The sequence below is a fragment of the Leptonychotes weddellii genome, chromosome 4, assembly GCF_054177405.1.
Source record: "Leptonychotes weddellii isolate Sample4059 chromosome 4, ASM5417740v2, whole genome shotgun sequence".
NCBI classification, from domain to species: domain Eukaryota; kingdom Metazoa; phylum Chordata; class Mammalia; order Carnivora; family Phocidae; genus Leptonychotes; species Leptonychotes weddellii.
Genome location: NC_138372.1, coordinates 5,154,312 through 5,175,585, shown reverse-complemented (window position 1 = coordinate 5,175,585; position 21,274 = coordinate 5,154,312). Strand labels below are relative to the sequence as shown.

General features: G+C 47.4%; 1 protein-coding gene across 2 annotated transcripts; it reads right to left on the bottom strand.

Annotated features, from left to right (window-relative positions):
• Positions 1-3,985: 3,985 nt before the first annotated feature.
• On the bottom strand, positions 3,986-21,188 carry PARK7 (Parkinsonism associated deglycase). Of its 2 annotated transcripts, none has more exons than XM_031017958.2 (7): positions 21,008-21,188; positions 19,961-20,077; positions 18,324-18,425; positions 16,310-16,369; positions 15,202-15,271; positions 11,714-11,800; positions 3,986-4,746 (listed from the first exon to the last, which is right to left on the bottom strand). In XM_031017958.2, exons 2-7 carry the CDS (start codon positions 20,048-20,050, stop codon positions 4,586-4,588), a joined length of 570 nt encoding a protein of 189 aa, XP_030873818.1. In that variant the 5' UTR covers positions 20,051-20,077; positions 21,008-21,188; the 3' UTR covers positions 3,986-4,585. The 2 variants fall into 2 exon arrangements, with proteins under 2 accessions (XP_030873818.1, XP_006747185.1); XM_006747122.3 differs by having other exon boundaries at positions 19,961-20,073; positions 21,008-21,182.
• Positions 21,189-21,274: the final 86 nt, after the last annotated feature.

Below are 21,274 nucleotides of genomic sequence, written 5' to 3'. Positions count from 1 at the left end.
ACCCCTGTGTTTTTTTTTTTTTTTTAAAGTAATCTCTACCCCCAACATAGGGCTCAAACGCACGACCTCAAGATCAAAAGTCGCATGCTCGGGGCCCCTGGGTGGCTCAGTCGTTAAGCGTCTGCCTTCGGCTCAGGTCATGATCCCAGAGTCCTGGGATCGAGCCCCACATCAGGCTCCCTGCTCGGCGGGAGGCCTGCTTCTCCCTCTCCCACTCCCCCTGCTTGTGTTCCCTCTCTCGCTGTGTCTCTCTCTGTCAAATAAATAAATAAAATCTTTAAAAAAAAAAAAAAGTCGCATGCTCCACTGACTGAGCCAGCCAGGTGCCCCTCTCATGTTATTTTTAAGCCAAGTAAAAATTTCCAAGAGCAGGCTGAACTCAAAAACAGAGTACTTTTTAAAAAGAGAAGACCCTTGGGCGCCTGGGTGGCTCAGTCGTTGGGCATCTGCCTTCGGCTCAGGTCATGATCCCAGGGTCCTGGGATCGAGTTCCGCATCAGGCTCCCTGCTCAGCGGGAGGCCTGCTTCTCCCTCTCCCACTCCCCCTGCTTGTGTTTCCTCTCGCTGTGTCTCTGTCAGATAAATAAATAAAATCTTAAAAATAAAAAGTGATGACATGGTCACACACAGAACTGAAAAAGCAAAAGAAAGCAGCAGAGCCATGAGGCCTGGTGGGGAGACCTCATCTGGTTTGACAATCGTTGCAGCTGGCCCAGGACCGGTTTGGGAACCTGGAACAGCCCCTTCGGGTTGCAGGAAGCAGAGGATGGTGGTGATGAAGATGATAGTGATGGTGGAAATGGTGAGCAGGTGAAGCCTTCCTCCAGGCCCCATGGGAGCCCCCAGGCCTGGGGCCTCAGGTCAGAGCTGGGACAGGGCCAAGGGCCAGCTCCAGAAGGACCCCACGCTAGGAGCAAACAGGATGTGTCCCGGCCAGATGCAGACAGGATTTCCTGCAGCCCCTTCCTGCACACCTCACTGCTGATGACTTTGCAGGCAGGTGTGACTTAGGAAGGTCCCCTAACTAAGGGCAAAGATAGGGAATTTCCTTAAAAAAAAAAAAAAAAAAAGCTGAGATTATTCTGCAGGAAAATTTAATGTTCTCCTCATTCCTTAGGGAACCAACACCCTAGAATAGAGAACACATAACCAGACTCTAAGATGAGACAGTTGGTCACACTAAAAATACTACATTTCATGTTTCACAGTTTAAGAAAAGGTACTTCCCTTTTATTGTGGCCTTCGATCCTTCCGGCAATCCTGTACAGCACAGGACAGACAAGTTCTCAACCTCTAAAGAGACGAGGTTTTTCTCCTTTTTGCAATGGATGGCAACTCCAGCCACGTTGTAAGGCTGCCAGCATTGAAGACTGGGTTGAAAGGGGCAGCACGCGAATCTCTCCGTACACATTTTCTCTACGACAGAATCAGTGCCCGAACAGGGGGCAGAACGGGGTGACATGCGCTATGATCCCTCTTGTGTAGAGTGTGAAAGAAATGAGTCACCTAGCTCAGTGCTCGGTACCCAGTAGGTGCTGAACAAGCTGTCCTACTATTCAGCCCTGGGGACCCAATCAAAGCCTTTCACCTTAATATCCTACATCACACCGAAACACTGACTTCCCCTTCCGAAGAGCAGTCTGGCCGCCACTTCCCTGGACAGGCCCCAGGAATGGAGCCTGGCCGCCTCCTGCCCAGCGCTGGACTGTGTCCCGCCAGGGCATGTTCTCCTTTCTCGGGAGGACTGAGCTCCGGGCTAGAGCTTGATTTCTGGACCCACTCTCCTCCATAACCATCCGGGCGACCTGGGCAGACGGAGGGAGCTCCCAAAGCTGTGGCTAGTGTCCCTAAGGTTGAGTGGACAAAGTGGGGGCCAAAGTCCCTCTAACTTTGACCTTCGGTGACCCCGGGCCTAGGAGGGGTCATCCAGTCAAGCTGGACGGGCCACACTCCTAAACTCCAACTCCAGGTACTTTCAAATGTTCCCAGGTTTTGTTTGCCTCCCCCTCTCCCCCTAGAAGGAGGGCAGCAGGTGTGTTTAGCACAGAAAAGCTGTAGCTGGAGAGAGGGTGGAGGCTCCTGCCTGTTATCAATGTGCCTGAAGCCAGTAATTCTTGACCTAGCCAGAAACGGCCCTAGGTTTAGATAAGGCAGTCCTGCGGCCCCTGCCCCAAAAACTGTCAGGAAAAAACCCTTCCCGACAACACCTGAGCTCTGATAAAGGATCCTCTCAGAAATGCTTTTTCATTGTCAGCCATTCTGGAACTACCTTTTCTGGCTGCCCCAAGGGCACAAAAATTCAAATTATCTACTTCGCTGGTTCCCTTCCTGTCGATCCCTCTAAAATTCCAGGGAGCTTATTCAGAGCTAGGGGCTGCTAGTAAAAAACCCTGTTTAACTTGGGAGAGTTTACAAATGCTCACTGTTCTCAGGTCAGTAATTTATGACATTCTGGTTTCACGTTCCATAGCGGAAGTCGATTTTATAGATACCTCAAATTTGTCCATCTGATCTCTACATTCGCCCCACCCACCCTCAACCACTTCCTCCAGCTCCAGACACAGAAGCTCCATTTGACCTTGTGTTCGAGTCGGAAATGCGGCAAAATGCCCTAGACACCTCTTCTCCCACCCACGCACAGGCACCCCACCACTGCCATCCCCCCCATGCCTCAAGCTTCCCACCCTGGGGCCTGCAGCAGCCCTTCTCAGCAGGGCCTTTGAGCCAAGTAGGACGGTCCCTCCTCGATGGTTCTCTAAGTTCCAAGCCTTGGCTCAGGCTGCCTCCCCAGCTTCACCTCCCTAGAGTTTCCCCTCAACTGGCCCCCTTGCTGTCCCTCCATACCTCAGGCCCTGCCTCAGGCCCTTTGCACTTCCGGCTTCTCCTTCCTGGAATGCTACCAGACCTGCCTCATTCACACCCAAGTGCCCAGAGTTTCGGAGGTCCCTTTCCAGAGAGGCCTTCTCTGACCCCATCACTGCCTCTTTACCCTACTTGCCTCTCAGAACACAGTCTCTCCTGTCCTCTCTCCCTTAGCAGTCTCTTTATAGCTTCAGAGTTTATCAAAATGTGCAGTTAGATGTCTGCATTTAAAAAAAATTATCTGCCTTGCTTCCCAGTCCAGGGGTCAGCAAAGCGCAGCCTGAGGGCCAAAGCCCCACAGCTGCCTGGTTTTGTAAATTTTGTTGGAACACAACCATGATTATTGCCTAACGTGTGTCTTGTCTGCTGCTTTGGTGCTACAAGGCCCGTCGAGTAGTTATGACAGAGACTTGATGGCCCACATGTTTAAAATAGTTACCGGCCCCGAGCCGGCCTTTCCACAAAGTTTGCTGACATTTGTTCTTTGCCAGAGGAGGGAAGGTGGAAAAGAAACAGGAGAAAGAAAGCAAAGAACATGCGATGAGGTTGTTCAGCTGAGAGTTTTACTTAGTAGCTCAGCTCCGTGTTCTGAAGCCTTCACCCTATTCCACCCCTTTGGAGATGTAGCAGTCACTCGTCAGGAGATAAAAAGAAGCCCAGGGACTCTGCTGGCTTCTGTGAACAACGAGGAGCCGTTCTTGCTCAGGTCCAGCTGGATCCCAGGTCAAGTACCGTTCTCAGCGTTCTTGGGCAGGCTCTCCTCAGTGACAGGTTGGCGGCCAGTGGCTCCAGGCTCCCTGCCGTTCCTCTCAGCCACTCAGCAGACAGAACGCCCCCAGCAGGCACAGCAGAGGCTCTAGGATGGAGTCGCACGCGCTGGCAGGTCTCACCCAGGCCACGAGTTGCACGCGCTGGCAGGTCTCACCCAGGTCACGTGGGCAGGGACAGAAGGGGGCTCTGGCTGGTGGGTTCGGGCTGCGTGTGCGGCAGCCCCTAGTGTCTGTTACCCAAAGAAGGGGAAACAGAGGCTGGGCCAGCCTCGAAAGGTTTTCCCTTCCATCTGAGGACCCTTTCTGCAATGGGAAAAGGAACTGGTCTACAAAAATTCACTATGACAGCCAACTTCATTGGTATTTTATTTTAAAGATTTTATTTATTTGACAGAGAGACAGCGAGAGAGGAAACACAAGCGGGGGGAGTGGGAGAGGGAGAAGCAGGCTTCCCGCCGAGCGGGGAGCCCGATGCGGGGCTTGATCCCAGGACCCTGGGACCATGACCTGAGCCGAAGGCAGACGCTCAACGACTGAGCCACCCAGGCGCCCCTTCATCGGTATTTTTAATAGCACATTAACGATACACAGTTAACAAATGGGAGAAAGTCACAAGCTGCTTAAATCTTTGCTTTTGCGCTTTTCCTCCTTGCTGTGTCAAATGTGTTCACTGCTAATGTATCTCAGTAGCTCTATCAACAGTTAACAGATGCAAGTGAGGGTGATCATGAATTTGGTTTCACACACACCAATAAGGGGAAACCAGCAATAAACAAAGTAACAACTGGTAGTTTGCTAAATGCCATTTGCTCTGCCATCAAGGTTCAGGACCGTGGGGACCAGGGCGCAGGCGGGGAAACTCTGCACGGGAACCGCGCGTTTTGCTTCAAGCGAACGCGGTGAGAATGATTACGAACGGCCTGTTTGTCTACTTCTGATCAAAGATGTCTGTTCTAATCTTTAAGAACGAGCGGGGCCTTCACTTGGTCAGCCACGTCCTTGCCGTTCAGTGCCTCGACGATCGCGAGAGCGAACTCAAAGCTGGTTCCAGGCCCGCGGCTCGTGAGAATCTGGCCGTCCCTCTCCACACGGTTCTCGGAGTAGCTGTAATGACCTTCAAAGTCATAATGAGAAAGGGTTACATCCCAGTGTGCTCTGCCAGACACCAGCGAGGACCACTCAGCAACTCCATGCCCTGATACAGCAGAGGATTGGTCTCACATAAATTCAAACAAACCCAAACCCCAAACCGCCACACTGTGGCTGGCCACCGGGAAACCACCGGGAGGCAGAGCGCGGGCAGCCTGGGGGCGAGGACGCCCAGCTGCTGACGTGACACACAGCAATACACGCGGGGTAAATGCACCTGCGAAAGCCCTCCTCCGTGTGAGGCTGAGTGGGAGGGAAGGCCGACCGTTCACATTTCTGTCTCCCACAAGGGCTCCAGAGGCCGCCCATTCACTGACACACGGACGGGTAAGCAGAACGTGCCCCCCAAAACGTGCCGCCTCGCTAGGGGGATTATTTTGAGCTGAAGACATCTGCGAAACAGCCAACGCTGGAAGAGGCTTTCTTTGAACCCCCTCTCCGGCCTGAACACAGGTCCTCCTTGGCTGCCGTGTGCCCTCGGGAGTCCATCAACCAGGGAGGACGGACTCGTGTCCCGGGAGAGGAGACCACAAGTGAACACCACACCCACACTGTCACAAACGATCACACCTCCCATCTGTTCTCCCAAGGGCCCCTTCATCTTTCTTGAAAATCAGTTATTCTCTCCTGAGAGGCCTACCTTCCCTTCGCCTTCTCTACAGACTGCCTGTCACGCAGACTCCATGTCAGAGACTGCCTGCCATGCGAACTTTCTATCATACAAACTCCGTGTCATAGACTGCCTGTCATGCACTGTCACAGACCGCCTGTCACACAGACTCCCTCACAGACTACCTGTCACACAGACTCCTGTCATAGACTGCCTGTCACAGACCCCCCGTCACAGACCGCCTGTTATACAGACTCCTGTCACAGACCGCGTGTCATACAGACTCTTGTCATAGACCGCCTGTCATACAGACTACCTGTCACATAGACTCCGTCACAGGACCGCCTGTCACAGACTCCCTGTCACACAGATTCTATGTCATACAGACTACCTGTCACACAGAGTCCTTGTCACAGACCGCCTATCACAGATTCCATGTCATATAGACTACCTGTCACAGAGTCCCTATCACAGACTGCCTGTATCTCTCTTTCTCTCTCTCTCTCTCTCTCTCTCTCTCACACACACACACACACACACACACACACACACACTCTGTTGTCTCAAAAACAAACAAGCAAAAATTACACAGGACACATAGGGAGGGGGAGAGGGAGATAGAAACCACATTCATTTCTTGGGGACCCCTTTCCTTCTGTGTTCCCCAATTGGCTTTTTGGAGACAAATACAATAAAACAAGAATGTGCTTCTCCTATATTCGAATTCAGTGAATGATATGACATCTGGGCAAATCACAGCCACAAAGCTGGGCTTCCTCGGCATCAGCTCCCCAAGGCCTCACCCTCCGCACAGTCATCAAACCCTGCCCGTGCACAGACCGACCAGGCCCGAACTCCTCAGGAGCAGCAGTGCCCCCACGACCTGGCCCCCCACCTTCCCCAACCTGTCCCCACCAGGCTCCCACCTGGCGCTCCCCAGCCCCCTGCTTCCACTGTGCAGAAAGCTCTTCTCACCTCCTCCCACCACCCCTCAGAGGAGGGGTATGGGATCCCTCCCCAGAGCAGGCCCCCTGAGTTGCTCCACCAGCGCCTCCCAGCACTGACACGATATGAAAACAGTCTTCTTGTTTACTGTCTGCTCTTTAAAAGACCGGGCCTCCGCCGGCCTCCGCCGGCCTCGAACACTAACAGTACCGTGGAGGTGCCCCCAAGTATCAGGTGAACCTATGAACAACACACCTGTTCTCTCCTCCCCGCACCTGCCCCTTCACGCAGGCTCTCCGCCTGCCAGCCCTCTGTCCGGCTGCCCTTCCCTCCACTCGCTGCTCAGCACCACAGAAAAGCTCACCCTTCCAAAGTGCACATCAGAGCATATCCCGTTCTGCCCGCAGGAGAAGGCTTTGCCAACTTCCTCCAGCACCTAAAGGAGACCCTGTACTCCACATCCTGGTGGGCATACCCTCTGAGTCAGACCTGCACAAAGACTTGCCTGGAAGGAACCAAACGGGAAGACAGAAAAGAACTGCCATCCTGGTGGGAGCTTATGGTGACCTGGGTGCGGAGAGCGTTGACAGGGGAGAAACGATGGTTTGAGAAACCTCCTAAGAGCCAAAATGCAGGACTGAACATGGGGAGGTGGTGACGATGACTCCCGGCTGCCTGTCCTGGGCAGTGGAGTGGGTGCTGGGCCCACACTGATACCACTCTGCTTCTGCTGTATTCGCGAGCTTTAGAAACCACGCATTGACGTTCATGTCCTTTCCAAGTGATCAAGAGCCCCTAGAGTAGTTTATCCTTTACTATCCTCATTAGAAATCAAGTCACCCGCTAAAATAACGGAATACAGCACATCACAAGTTTCCTAGTTACCCTACCACAGAAGAAAAGAGGGTCTGGTTTGAAGGGAAAAGGTTTTCAGAATCTAACCCATTTACTGATGGTTAAACCGGGCCAAGGCAATTTTAGATGCTAAACCAGAAAAAACTGGCTGGGTCGAGTCTTCCAGAGCTAAGAGATGAACTGCCCAGACTGCAGCAGTGTGAGGCAATTTCTAAATGGCTCACCGAACAATCTCTTTGTGGGCAAAATATGACAAACACAGCTTAAACTGGTTAAAGACCTTTCAAGGTTCCACAGTTCTTTCCACAATTTCAACCAGGAAGAGCACAAAGACTACACTAACCAACCACCTCCACCTAGTGGCAGTGACGGACCAGGACAATGCGCATGCGCGGCGACCCGCGAGCGCTGATTTGGACTTGGGAGCTCTGCAAATTTACACCCCACAGCCAATTGGCATAAAGCATTAATTATAAATTTCTTTTTAAAGATTTTTTTTTAAAGATTTTATTTATTTATTTGACAGAGACAGAGATAGCGAGAGCAGGAACACAAGCAGTGGGAGTGGGAGAGGGAGAAGCAGGCTTCCCGCTGAGCAGGGAGCCCAATGTGGGGCTCGATCCCAGGATCCTGGGATCATGACCTGAGCCGAAGGCAGACGCTTAACGACTGAGCCACCCAGGCGCCCATAAATTTCTTTTTAGCTTTAAGCAAGCACCCCAAATCCAGAAGTCTCTTCAGAGAAAAGGCAACTGGACCCGAGGGGTCAGCACCAAACAGTGGCTTTTACCGGGACACCTCTCACCCACTTGGTCAGTGGCTCTGCGACAGCAGAGTAGTTGCCGTCCAGACCCGAAGTCCCCGAAAGCCCAAAATATTTACTCTGGCCCTTTATGGAAAAGTCACTGACCGCTGAGCCCAGCAGCTCTGGGTTCAAATCCCAGGGCTGACATTAAGTAGCTGTCTGATGGCTCTGAGCCTCACTTTTCTGTAAAACGGGGAGGGCACAACCCTCCCAGGACTACTGTGGGAGTCCAGTCCCGTGGAATAGCAGGGCCAAGGGGTGGTGCCATTACAACAGATGGGGGCCGGGTGAGGGCAGCCTGTTCACTGCCGGGCTCCCAGCACTTGGCCCAGAGCTGGGCACTTACCAGCTCTCCCTTCCCCCGCGTGGGCTCGTGACAGGCAACATTCTGTGGGCATCACACATAGTAAGTGACTCACGGGGCCTGTCAACAGCCCTGTGAAGCAGGGGCCACCGGTATCCTCAGAGGACAGGTGAGAAACTGAGGCTCGGCGGTGGGGGAAGGAGACTGCCCACAGCGGGAGCCACACCCACATTGCCTGGCCCCAGGGACGCAGCTCCTCCCAGCTCAGCCACTCGACGGGGCCTCCAGATGCTTGCTAGCACAACGGGCAGGGAGGAACTGAAAAGGCTATTAAAGTCACAATTTCTTCATTTAAAAACTGAGAAATAGGGGCGCCTGGGTGGCTCAGTTGGTTAAGCGACTGCCTTCGGCTCAGGTCATGATCCTGGAGTCCCGGGATCGAGTCCCGCATCGGGCTCCCTGCTCGGCAGGGAGTCTGCTTCTCCCTCTGACCCTCCTCCCTCTCCTGCTCTCTGTCTCTCATTCTCTCTCTCTCAAATAAACAAATAAATCTTTAAAACAAAACAAAACAAAACAAAAAAACCGAGAAATAGGAAGACTGTGTCCTTCCAACTGGATTGCTTATCTGAGCAAAAATTTCGCACTTATCTACTAGGTACGTGATGAGGACAAGGAGGACCAGACAAGCCACCCAGGAGGTGACGAGCTCCGCCTCTCGGAGCACTCTGAAGGGGCAGATGTTTCAAGCATTTTTTTCCTCACAGTAGGACTTAATGGCTGAACTCAATACCTCGGAGCTTAAGCGGGTGTGGGAGCCTCCCTGAAGACAGAGGTGGGGCCTGAGTTCCAGCCTGACTCTGGGCAAGTCGCCTGGCCTCTCGAGCCAGAGCCAGAGCCGGTTTCCTCACTTGTGAAGTCAGTAACCTGCCTTGCTGGGCACCAGGGCCTGGGAGGCTCCAGGGAGATAATGCTTGTGAATGTACTTTATAAACCCTGAGAGTTAACAATCTAATCTGCTTCTATTCCTAATCAACCTCAGTGTTCTTGAGGCATTACAAGAGAACAGACACAACAGATCTACCTTCAGATAAAGGAGGAACGTAGCCTACTACTTGACCCTTCCCCCAATATGTCGTAATGACTAAAGGAAGCCTGATTCCGATCTTTCCAACTCTCCAAAACCTCTCCGTTAGCTCCAAGTAAATTCTATTACTTTTTTTTTTAAGATTTTAGATGTAGAGATTTTATTTATGTATTTGACAGAAAAAGATATATATAGAGAGAGAGTGAGCGAGCAAGCGCGGGTGCACGCACAAGCAGGGAGTTGGGGTAGAGGGAGAGGGAGAAGCAGACTCCCTGTTGACCAGGGAGCCCGATGTGGAACTCGATCCCTGGACCCTGGGATCATGACCCGAGCCGAAGGCAGGTACTTAACTGACTGAGCCACCCAGGAGCCCCAAGTAAATTCTATTTCTACATTAAAAAATGCCCAGTAGCCAGAGCCTTTAAAAAAAAAATCACTTTTCACACAGATGGTTTTATTGACAACTTAGTATCTTTCTAGCAACTAAAATAAAGTTATAGGTTTTCAAGAAAATACTACTTTGGACCAAATTTAAGAATACTCAGAATGTCCAACAGCAAGAGCGAACCCTAATATCAACAGCAGATCTGGGGCAACGATGCCGTGTCAGGGCAGGTTCACGGACTGTAACACGGGTACTGCTGAGGCGCAGGAGAGGAAGATGAGGAAGACGGTGGTGCGCACCCGGGCAGGGCACGTGTGCGAACTCTGCACTCTCTGCGTCCTTTTGTTGTGCACCTAACACTGCTCTAAAAAGCAAGGTCTGTTACTTAGAAGGAAAAACACAGTGAAAATGCACAACTCGACTTGGCTGTAAAGCCAGCGTAAGCGATGCTACCCTGCCCTCCTTTTTGTTTGAGTTCAGTATCAGCCTCTAGCAGGACTGAGGCAGGGAAGAAAATGCAGCCCCGGCAGAGCGGTTCCCAAATCACCTGCTGATGTTACTGTGTTGTCTTTTTGTTTGTTCACTGAAATTAGGCTGATGTTTTACCCAGAGCCAGCCACTCCGTCTCTTTGCTGGCTGAATGCCAACCGAACCACTTCTGGCTTCTAACTGGAAATTTCAGATGCTCACACTAGTGTGAGCTTTCTTTCTCTTTACAAGTTCCTGGGTCTCCGCCTCTCTGTTACGGGCACTCCAGGGAGAGATGGCAAAGGAAGACGCCACCTGACAAAAGACACTACCTGGTTGGTGTTCTGAATCTCATGCTGAGAAGTTGTAGCTCTTATGAGAAAGGATCAGTCAGTACGTAGTTGTACATTCAGATGCTTGGTTATACAGCTTTGGGTGAATTATACATTGCCTTCTATTTAAAGATATGCTTGATAAATGACCCCCCCACACACACCAGAGGATACAATCTTAGGTTTAAAAAGCAAGCTGCAGAACAATATATTTAGCAGATCTCATTTGAGTAAAAACATTAAAATACAAAGGATAATAAGTATGTGCAGAGAAAACTCTAGAATTACACAGGGAACTTTCTAACAGAAGTTACCTCTGAAAAGCAGAAAGGGGGTGAGGAAGTGAGAAAAGGCATATTTATGTTTTGACTTCATCCTCCTTTCATACTGTTTGCACTCTGTACCACAAATAGAAATTGTTTTTATAAAAATAAATTAATAAAAGTTAGCTGTCTAGCTGGTATTTATAAAAGAAACATGCCACCTAAGGGAGCAGGTGGGTGGCTCAATCGGCTGAGTGACTGACTCTTGGTTTTGGCTCAGGTCATGACCTCAGGGTCCTGGGATCAAGCCTGGCATCGGGCTCCCTGCTCAGCGGGGAGTCTGCTTGTTCCCCTCCTTCTGCCCCTCCTCCCTCCCCTTGTGCTCTCTCTAAAAATAAATAAATAAATCTAAAACAAAACAAAACAAGACCATGTCACCCAAGGAAACAGACCCGCCACCCAGGAAGAGAGCAATATTCACTTTACTTTGGACTGCGGGCAAAAGGGCACTTTCTGAAATTGCTGTTGAGGTTTAAAGTTTACCCTCAGGCCACTGGCAAAGTGTTTAGTAAAATATCCTAGTTAACCTGGCATTTCATAATCACTCCCATCTAGGACAACTGGGCCCCTGGCTGGCCTTTGCTTAGTCCCTGAGCCCCCATCAGGGCGCACACAGAGACAGGTACGCACCACCTCTGCCCCACTGCTCGCTCCCCCTCTCTGCCCTCTGTCTAGCTGGAACACTTGAGAAGAAAGCAAGGAACAGCCTGCATCTCAACCCAGAGTCTCTCTGCATAGGGTTATCCTGGGTGGGAAACAATGCTAAATAGCAGCTTTCTGAGGAGATCTTTCTGTACATTAAAATAGAAGCATATACTTACTTCCATTCATCATTTTGTCTTTAGCAAGTGGGTGTGTTGTAACTTTGCTTCCAAAACCTATTTCATGAGCCAAAAGAGCCGTAGGACCTATAAAGAAGATTAATAAAAAGACTTAAGGATAGATACAGAAAAACCAATGGTTTAAAAATTGCAACAGCAGAGGTATTCTTCAAAACCAGGAGGCTCTTACCTAAAATATACTTATGATTCTGAAATTAAACACTTTTTCATATGAGAGGTAAAGTATGTTTGTAATAAACCATCTGCTGAGCACATCAGGCAAAAGTGTACAAACTCAAAATACTTCAATGCCCATCTAATCAAATCACACTGAGGAGCATCCAGATAAACAGAGTGTGACCCCCTGCTCAAGGAACGGTAAGCAAGGGTCCCAGGGGTCCAAGGAGGGGAGACCACCAACGCCTTCCTCTTAGCACATGAAAGGCAGCTGGTGCTCTCCCAACTTCTGGACTTGACTACTACCTCACAGACTAATTTTTTCTACTTGAAAATGAAAGATGAGCACATATTCCACCATCTACCCACCCAAACATCCCAGGTGGTAGGATTAGTACAATCAAAAGGACATTGTCCAGCCCTGCGAAATGCCCAGAAGTGTGAGATATAAGAACACTAATATTGCTTTATTAAAAATCACTTAAGACTATGCACAAATGTCAGTTTCTGATCCTCTAAAATATGCAGTTGCTAACTTAAGACTTTTATCCAAATATATTCACTGAAAATGACCAATTTCATTGATAATCACAAGCATATTTCATACGTAATGGTCCTCAAATAAGGTCTAAGACAAAAAATATCTTATAAACTTTGTTGTTACCTTAAAACTTTAAAAAGGTAGTTACTCTAACTTTTTTCCTCCAAGCCTCACACCACACGTAGAAAAACATGCTTTGGAACAGCAGTGTAACCTTCAGAATGGGTTGGGGTGCCGTGGCTAAGACCTGAGGACAGAGCCTGTGCGCTTTAGCTTCAGCCAACGCATTCACCTGCCCTCACTGACCTTTCATTTTTCAACACAGTTCCAAGGAAAAGGGAGTTATAGACTATACCTACCAGCTAGATCACAGCTGCTGTTCACAAGAAGATCAACAAATAATACTTAATTACATAAGCCTTCCGCCTGACATCAAGCCAAGTCCCAATTTATAGCTCCTAAATCAAAAGCCTTAAATAGATTTGATGTCTCTCACTACCTTACTTTTATGCTACACACCAGACAACAATGTATAGTGGCAAATTTTAAGTCTGTAAAGTCTGAATAATTACCACTCAATTTTTATTTGAATAGACTCATCAGTTACCCTGAATTCTTACTTTGTAAGATTTTTAAGAGATAAGAAATAATTCCCTACATGATCTTGTAGTTGAAAGCAAACCTCAAGAGGTGATCGTACAGTGAGTTAGGAATTTTTAGGCTGCTCCCTTGAGCTGATACTGCCTACAATAACGTTAATAAATTTGTTTCGGTTGAATGCAGGAATTCCATGATGCCTTACTCGTCATGGTAAGCCCATAATTACTGCTTTCTGGGGCTTAAGAATCCTATTTGGAGAATTCGAGAAGAGATATTTACCTGCCATCACTTGAAATTCTGGTGGATGAAAATGCTGCTGAGTCTGCAACAGGGACCCTGCGAGCTGAGAGCAGAGGGCACCGCAGGCGGGAGCCCCCTGGGCCGCCACAACACGGAAGCCAACAGCGCCACCGTGTGGTGATGTGCAGAGAGAACATCACAGTCATCCACCCCGCCCCACAACCATGTCCTGGAGCTGGTACCCAGAGCCAGGCATCTGACAACTCCTGGACCCTTCACCTCCAGGCTCCTTTTCCTCTCCCACCCAGAGTGAACGTCATTTTATTTTATCAAGATAGTCTCCCTTCCAGTTTCTGTCCCAGTGACTCCATACCATCCCTCAATACGAGGGGCTAAGAAGTCTTTCAGTCTAGTACGCAGTTCCCAGTTCCTAACTGCAACACTTAGGAAGCATCCTATTTTTCATTACACTTCCTATTTTTGGCCGCACCCAGAGGAGCAGTACAGGATGTTCAACAATACAAACACAAGGCGAGAGTGCTGTTTACGGCTAACATCGATTTAAGGGATTACGAGGTCTGAGCTCCTTAGCATGACATTCAAGCTGCCTGAGCTCGCAACAGTGAACCAGATGTGGCTAATAATTCTGCCACCTTAGTGACACAGAAGGACAAACTGACACGTGGTTTTTTCCTTTCAGCAGAGTCTTAAGGGAACAAATCCACCCCAAACCCTTCCTTTCTTCCTTTGGTTAGAGAACCTAAGAATGAGGCTGTGGCCACAGTGACTGCAGTATTCTTCAGCGAGGAGAAAGCCCTGTGCTCAGAGGGCAGGTCAAGAGGCTACTGCTGACTGGAACCTGAGGACAGGGCCCGCCAGGGTGGCCACCTCTGAGGTCCTCAAACGTCCGGGTCTTAGGACCCCTGAGCTTTTACGTGGGTTACATCAATCAGTAACTGCCGTGTTAGAAATTAAAACTGGGAAATTTTTACAACACAACAATACTTGAGCATACGTGTCACGCCCAAATGATGGCATCGTCCCACTCTCATGTCACTCCTGTGAGAATGCGACGGAAAAGGGCAAATAATGTCTTAGTATCTGCTTTCACCTTATGACCCCCTTGAAAGAACTCTTGAGAATCTCGCTGTAATTATGCAAAGTCCCCAGGCTCCCTGGCTTATAACTTCTTTAATAAATCCATCGTACTGAACAAAACATCATGTCATTTTATCTAACCATCCATCTATTCATTTATTTATTTGCTCTTTTGACAAAGATTTCATAAAGACCAATAACAAAGAAGGCACTGGCCAAAATTATACTATGGAAAAAATGCAAGACGCCAGAATATCATGACACTGGAGCATGAAGACTGGATTTTACAATGGTATCAGAAAACAAAATATTAAGTTTCAAAGATGTGGGGACATCTATGAAGTACCAACGACCTTCTTCTAAGTTACGTGACAGATAACACAGTGCCTAAGATCTAAATTTTAACACTGAGGGTCAGGCAGAAAACACCCCGAGGCCTCTGAATCCGCAGGGCAAGCACAGGACAGAGCTGTTATGTTTATGTCTGACCAATTCTTGCTGACTGAGTGCTGGCAGATACACTTTCTGGCACAGAGATTTGCTGTAACAAGCTGTTTACTGAATTCCAGAGGGCGTTATTTTCCTCAGAGGTCAACCAAACACGGAAACCATTAAGTTTCACAGAACACAGACCAAAAGCACAGAGAGGTAGAAAACAGAACAACTGTACTCATTTCTGAAATGACACCAACTTCATGCCACCCAAACTAAATATGCCAATATGGATGCCCTTCATGCTTTGTGAAGGTAAAGAAGTATTTGGAACAAAATCTTCTAATTTTTGAAGAAAACCCAACAACACATTTTAACACAGGATGGGTCTGCACGTTACCTGCACAGATGGCAGCTATGAGGCCCTTCCTTCTTTCTTGTTCCTTCAGTATCTCCTTCACAGCAGCAGACTATTCAAAGAAAGCCCAAACATATCAAGTTATCATGAAACCACAAGTTCAATCTCCAGCTGGAAACTCTGGGTGAAGATCTCGCAGTTAAACTAAAAGCAGATTCTACCTATTTTATAACAATATTTCTAAATCATAATTAGAAAAATTATCAAATTCATACTGTTTCTACATTGTTAGACCTAAGCAAAGCATTTATTTTAAGAGAAAGGCATCCTTTTTTAAAAGATATTTAAAGATGAGATGAGAAAAGCAACTGCCCTTGGGCAAACTGACCCTTGCCATTTTGTGCTTCTGGGAGAAAGGAGGAGGAAGGAAGGGTATGTGGTGTTTTGGGTGTTTTCAGATGGCAGAGTAAGGAACACGGTCCAGCAGAGTCCCATACATCAGATTCGACCTGCTTTGTAAGATTCTGTCTGCCGTGCCCCTCCCTCCTCTCCCGCTATTCCTGCAGGCTAACTCCTCACAGAGGACTTCAGTGAAGAAGCAGTGACCTCTTCTGATGCCATTTTTCACCCCCACTGTCAGCTCCCGGCCCCCAGCCCCATGGTCTCTTAGCTTTTTACACTTAAACCTTTATGAAACGCAAAATTAGATTCATTCTTCTCCCGCGGACTGCAGACACAGAATCTGTTCACGAGTAATTGTTCCACCAATGCCACTTACTCACGTGGTAAATGTCACTAGAGATTTTTTTTTTTTTTTTAAGATTTTATTTATTTATTTGAGAGAGAGAATGAGATAGAGAGAGCATGAGAGTGGGGAGGGTCAGAGGGAGAAGCAGACTCCCCGCCGAGCAGGGAGCCTGATGCGGGACTCGATCCCGGGACTCCAGGATCATGACCCGAGCCGAAGGCAGTCGCTTAACCAACTGAGCCACCCAGGTGCCCGAGATGTTTTTCTTAATTAAGCCAGAACACCATTTTGTTCATTTCACCTGCTCCTAGTTTATTCCCAGCCTCCTTCCTGAAATATTTTAGTAACAAAACCAACACAACACAGGCAGATGCTGAAATACTTCCTCTATACGGTTTTTACCTCAGATAAATTCTGCGCACCCAGATTGCCTCCTGGCAGAACCACTACGTCATAAGGTCCCTGTAGTTAAGAAAAAAAAAAAAGGTAAAAACATTTCTTTGGAAATGTGCACTACAGTGATAGTCCAACAACACTTTCCTATTTTAAATGTGGGTCAGAGCAAAAAACTGTTCACAGAAGAGCAGTTAAATAAAGGAACGTATATCTCTATGATGCAATGTTGTTGTAACTAGCAAAAAATCTGAATATAGTAACACGAAAGGACATCCATGTTGCAGAATTACAGGTGTAGCATGATCTCATTCTTTAAAAAAAAAAAAAAAAATGGGGCATCTGGCTGGCTCAGTCGCTGGAGCATGTGACTCTCGATCTCAGGGGCTGTGAGTTGAGGCCCCATGTTGGGTACAGAGCTTACTTAAAAAAATTTTTTAAAAAGGTATGTAGTTGTGTGTATATGTCCCCAAAATACATGTGACACACATGTATGGTCTGCAGGTAATCACGGACAAAAGAGGCAGCCCAGCTGCTTCTGGAGTGTGGTATGGGACGGTGGCGAGGAGACAATGAGAAAGGGACATTTCACATTTGGACTTGGTCTACACTGTACAGGAGTTATTTTTTTCAACAAGAATGTACACAGTCATAAAAATAATTAAAAGAAAAACAAATTTTAAGTGAAAGGCACAGAAAAAAGTTTTTACCTCTATGAAAAGTAGAACTTAGGGGAGAAAAACAATGGCAGTATTTTAGTGTCCCCAACACCCAACATCCCAAAAACCTACTGAGTCCAAACTTGCTGAAATTATGAAATGGAAATTGGTTTAACAATACTTTAAGATGTGAAAAAAGATTTTTTAAAAATGTAGTTACTCAGCAGATCACGAAGTGATAATTTGGTACATAGGGCAACACATACTGCTTAGAATTACTCTTAAAGACAATGAACATTCTACTGTTGTTTTAAAACCAAGCAAAACTACAGACTAAATAGAAAGTGTGTGTAGTACAGAATTTCTTTCACTCCTTTTAGAATCTGAATAAACAGACACAAAAGGTGACCACTGTTCTAAAATACCCAGACACCACAAGATGAAACAGAACAGAGAAGAGGGACTATTTACCTCTACTCAGCCACTGTGAACATGCTATTTATAACATTTCAACAATTCCTACATAAATACCAATACTCCTATACTCCACAATCTGGCACTGAAATACGTGAGCTTATCAGATAGAAATAAACTGTTCTCTGTGTGAGGACAGCCGAGCATGGGAATCACGCTCTGGGCTCCTTGGCAGGGGACAAACGGCCGTCCACAAGCTGCCTCTGCTCATTTTCCTGCCCCACTGACACTCCAAGAGCATACGGCCCACAGCCCTATCACACTGGCCATTAAGCAGTGAACTCCACGGAAGGGCAGGCAAAAGTGCCTGCGCACTTTGGGGTGGGCTTACTTCCGAGGAAAGGGACCTCAGCTCTTGACAGATTCCCAAGTGTCAGGTGCCATCAAAGATGACTGTCAAGAAAAAGTGGCACAATTTAACTAGAATTCTTACTCCTCCCCTAATCCCACCACTAATCAATTACGAGCTGTTCCACATAAAATGAATCACACAACTACGTCTGTGTCACTGAAAACGAAAGACAAAAAGCAGCTTTCGAATAAAGAATAAGAAATGAACAGGAAATGTGGCAGTTGATTCCTTGTATCAGGTGATGAAGTTGATGTAACGGGAGGCAAAGTGGCCTTCGAGGCCAGAGGAACACTGATGAGAGTGTCCCACCCACCCACTGAGCACAGGCAGCAGGGAACTGCCAGTTTCCATGGAAACAGAGTGGAAAACGGCAGAGTCCTCGACTTCCCAGGGCTTATTATAGTGGGGAAGACATCCCAGCAAAGTTGACTTTCTTAAAATAAGTCTGTGCTAACAGCCTGAAATGTAATCAAAAGACATTTGAAGAACCTGATAAAGAAGTCATAGGAAGGAGTAATTCCAGGTCTGGAAAACAAACCTCTTTTTTTGCATCTTCCAGACTGGCATCAGGACAAATGACGACGTCTCGGCTACACTGTACTGGGTCTTTCCCAGCCAGACCCGCGATGGTGACTTTAATCTAAGAGAAAGATGTCATCACATTTAACATTGAAACATAAATTTAGAGTAACATTTTCACAGCTGCTGTTTTAAAATAACTTGGCAGGAAATACTGCAACAAAACCATGCTGACTTTAAGCTAGTAAGTTAGCTAAATATAATTAATAACTAGGTCTATCCCAGTTCGCCTGGGACAGTCCTGATTTATAGATGCTGTCTTGGTACCCTGCCTGGTCAGTGTCCTTTCTCCCACAAGTGTTCTGCTTTGGGCGATCATCCTGTTAATAATCCATCTTGCAAAGTTATTGTCGCTATTTAGATCTCATGGCATTTCCTTAAGATAGAAAGACAAGTTAAAACAATGAAATACTACTTTAGCTTGCAAAAATTTACAAAATTAATAAAACCAAGAGCTGGTACTGGGAAAATGGGAATTTTCCTATACTGCTGGTGGGCCCACGTTGGTACTCTGGGGAGCCATTTGCCAAAATCTGGTAATGCTGTCCTTTGGCCAAGCAATTCCACTTTCAGGCATAAAATCAGGAAAAACTTCCACACGTTTGCATAAGGAAACCTGTACAAGTATATTCGAGTATTATAATGTCCTGAAACAGCGGAACAGAAGCATGGATAGACTGCAGCACATTCATATAACATAATAATAGGCAGCAATTTTAAATAAACAAACCGGATCTAGATGTGTCTTCATTCACGAGAACCAGAGAAATGGGTTAAAAGACTTTGGGGTCAGACTGCCAGGGTCGAAGTACTGGCTCTTTTCCTTACTAAGTTTACAAACTTAGCTAGTGTCTCTGTGCCTCAGTTTCTTCAACTGTACAATGAGGACGGCAATAACTCATAGGGTTGTTATAGGATTTAAGCAAGTTTATGTAAATGCTTAGAATGACACCTAACATCAGTAAACGCTATTTAAGTGTTCACTACGGATATATATACATAGAGAGAAAGAGACACATGCAAAATACAACTGCAGTCTAATGCTATTTTGAAGACATGCATGGGATGGATACACATCAATGAGAGGACAGTTATCTCTGGGGCCAGAAGGGGAATAGTACCGGGGAAATTTACAAAGAGTGCTCTGCAATGCTTTATTTCTTTAAAGCACCTGTTCCTCAAGAAGTGGGTCTACAAGAAATATGGCAAAATGTTAACAAGTATTAAATGTGGACAGTGAATAAACAGGTAATTATTATACACTGTGTTTTTGTGTGTTTGAAATATTTTATAAAGTACACTGAATATTATTTTATTAAGAATGACTGCAAAACCGTGGCACGGGTGGCTCAGTCGTTAAGCATCTGCCTTCGGCTCAGGTCATGATCCCAGGGTCCTGGGATCGAGCCCCGCATCGGGCTCCCCGCTCGGTGGGCAGCTCGCTTCTCCCTCTCCCATTCCCCCTGCTTGTGTTCCCTCTCTCGCTGTCTCTCTCTGTGTCAAATAAATAAATAAAATCTTAAAAAAAAAAAAAATGACTTCAAAACCCAAAAATGTTTGAAAAAGGGGAGGGCTAGAAAACGTTGGGGGACTTACTCCAGCTCGCCTCATGACATCTACGGGGATGACTGTCTCCATCTCCTCTGCTCCTTTGGCCAGGATGACCAGAGCTCTTTTCGAAGCCATTTTTATGTTGTATTTTTTAAAGACTTACTTAAAAAAAGAAGAAGAAGAAGAATTTCAAAAAACTTTGCATTGCAACCTTAAAATAGCCCCAAACTTCAAGTTTAGGAACATTTTTAAGCAAAGTAACTAAGTGCCTCCTACGGAAAACGTTCTGATAAACAGAACGTGAAAAAAGCACTTTAGGGTAATACTGGTTTACACATTCAACTGCTGTTATTTTGAGATGCGAACACAGTAAGGTTGCTAACACGTGTTAGCACTGTTTGGATTTTCTTTTACCACGTTTGTTCGTTTGTTTTTTAAACAAACCCAATATACAATAACTTATTGCAACCAAAATTTTCTACAACACAAATACACGGGTCTTGCATTTCACAAAATGCGGGGATAGTCTTATTTTGGAAATACTATTTCAGAGAAACGACTAAACTTAATTTCATGGGCAAAAACCTACAGACACAGTCTTTAGCAATGAGCCGGTGAGATTTTTGGAGGGGATTTTCTTTTAAGTTCCAATAACTTCACTAAAAATTCTGGAACGTTAACAGTGCTAAATATTTCACCTTTTTTTTAATGATGTAGAAAGATGGGAATTCCCCCACTAAACTCAACCCAACTGGACCCGCTCTTTACACTTCACTCTCTCGTTGTAGAGGGCAGCTGCCAAGCGGGGGTCCGAACAGTTTTTAGCCTGTTCTTTTTGTGGAGTTTGCTGTCCATGCAAAACATACGCTAATGAAACCACTTCAGCAAACACAGCATTGACCAGTTGCAAACTGGTGGGATGCCATGCACACAACCCCGGAGAATACGAGGCCGTTCCGTTTGTTCCTGCCGGAAGGCCGCACACCCCGCAGCCGCGGCGGGACCCCGTCTCCGGCGCCGCCTTCCAAGCCCGCCCCGGGCTGCCCGTGGCCCCCTCACCACCCGCAGCGTTCCCCATACCGCGACCCGAACCTCGACTCTGTGCCCACAGACAAGGAACCTCGGCCCCTTCGGCACCAATTCCGCGCCGGGGACGACCGAATCACAACCGGACTAAACGGGGACGCACACGAGCACGCACGCACGCACGCACGCACGCACGTCGCCCGCGCTCGGGCCCTCAGAAGCGCACTGCGCAGACGCACGCCGCTAGGCTTCTCGTTCTGCCCCACCCCTCGGTACTACGCAGACGCCCGCCGCGCAGACCCCTCCATGTTCTCCCCCTCGCCACCCCGGCCC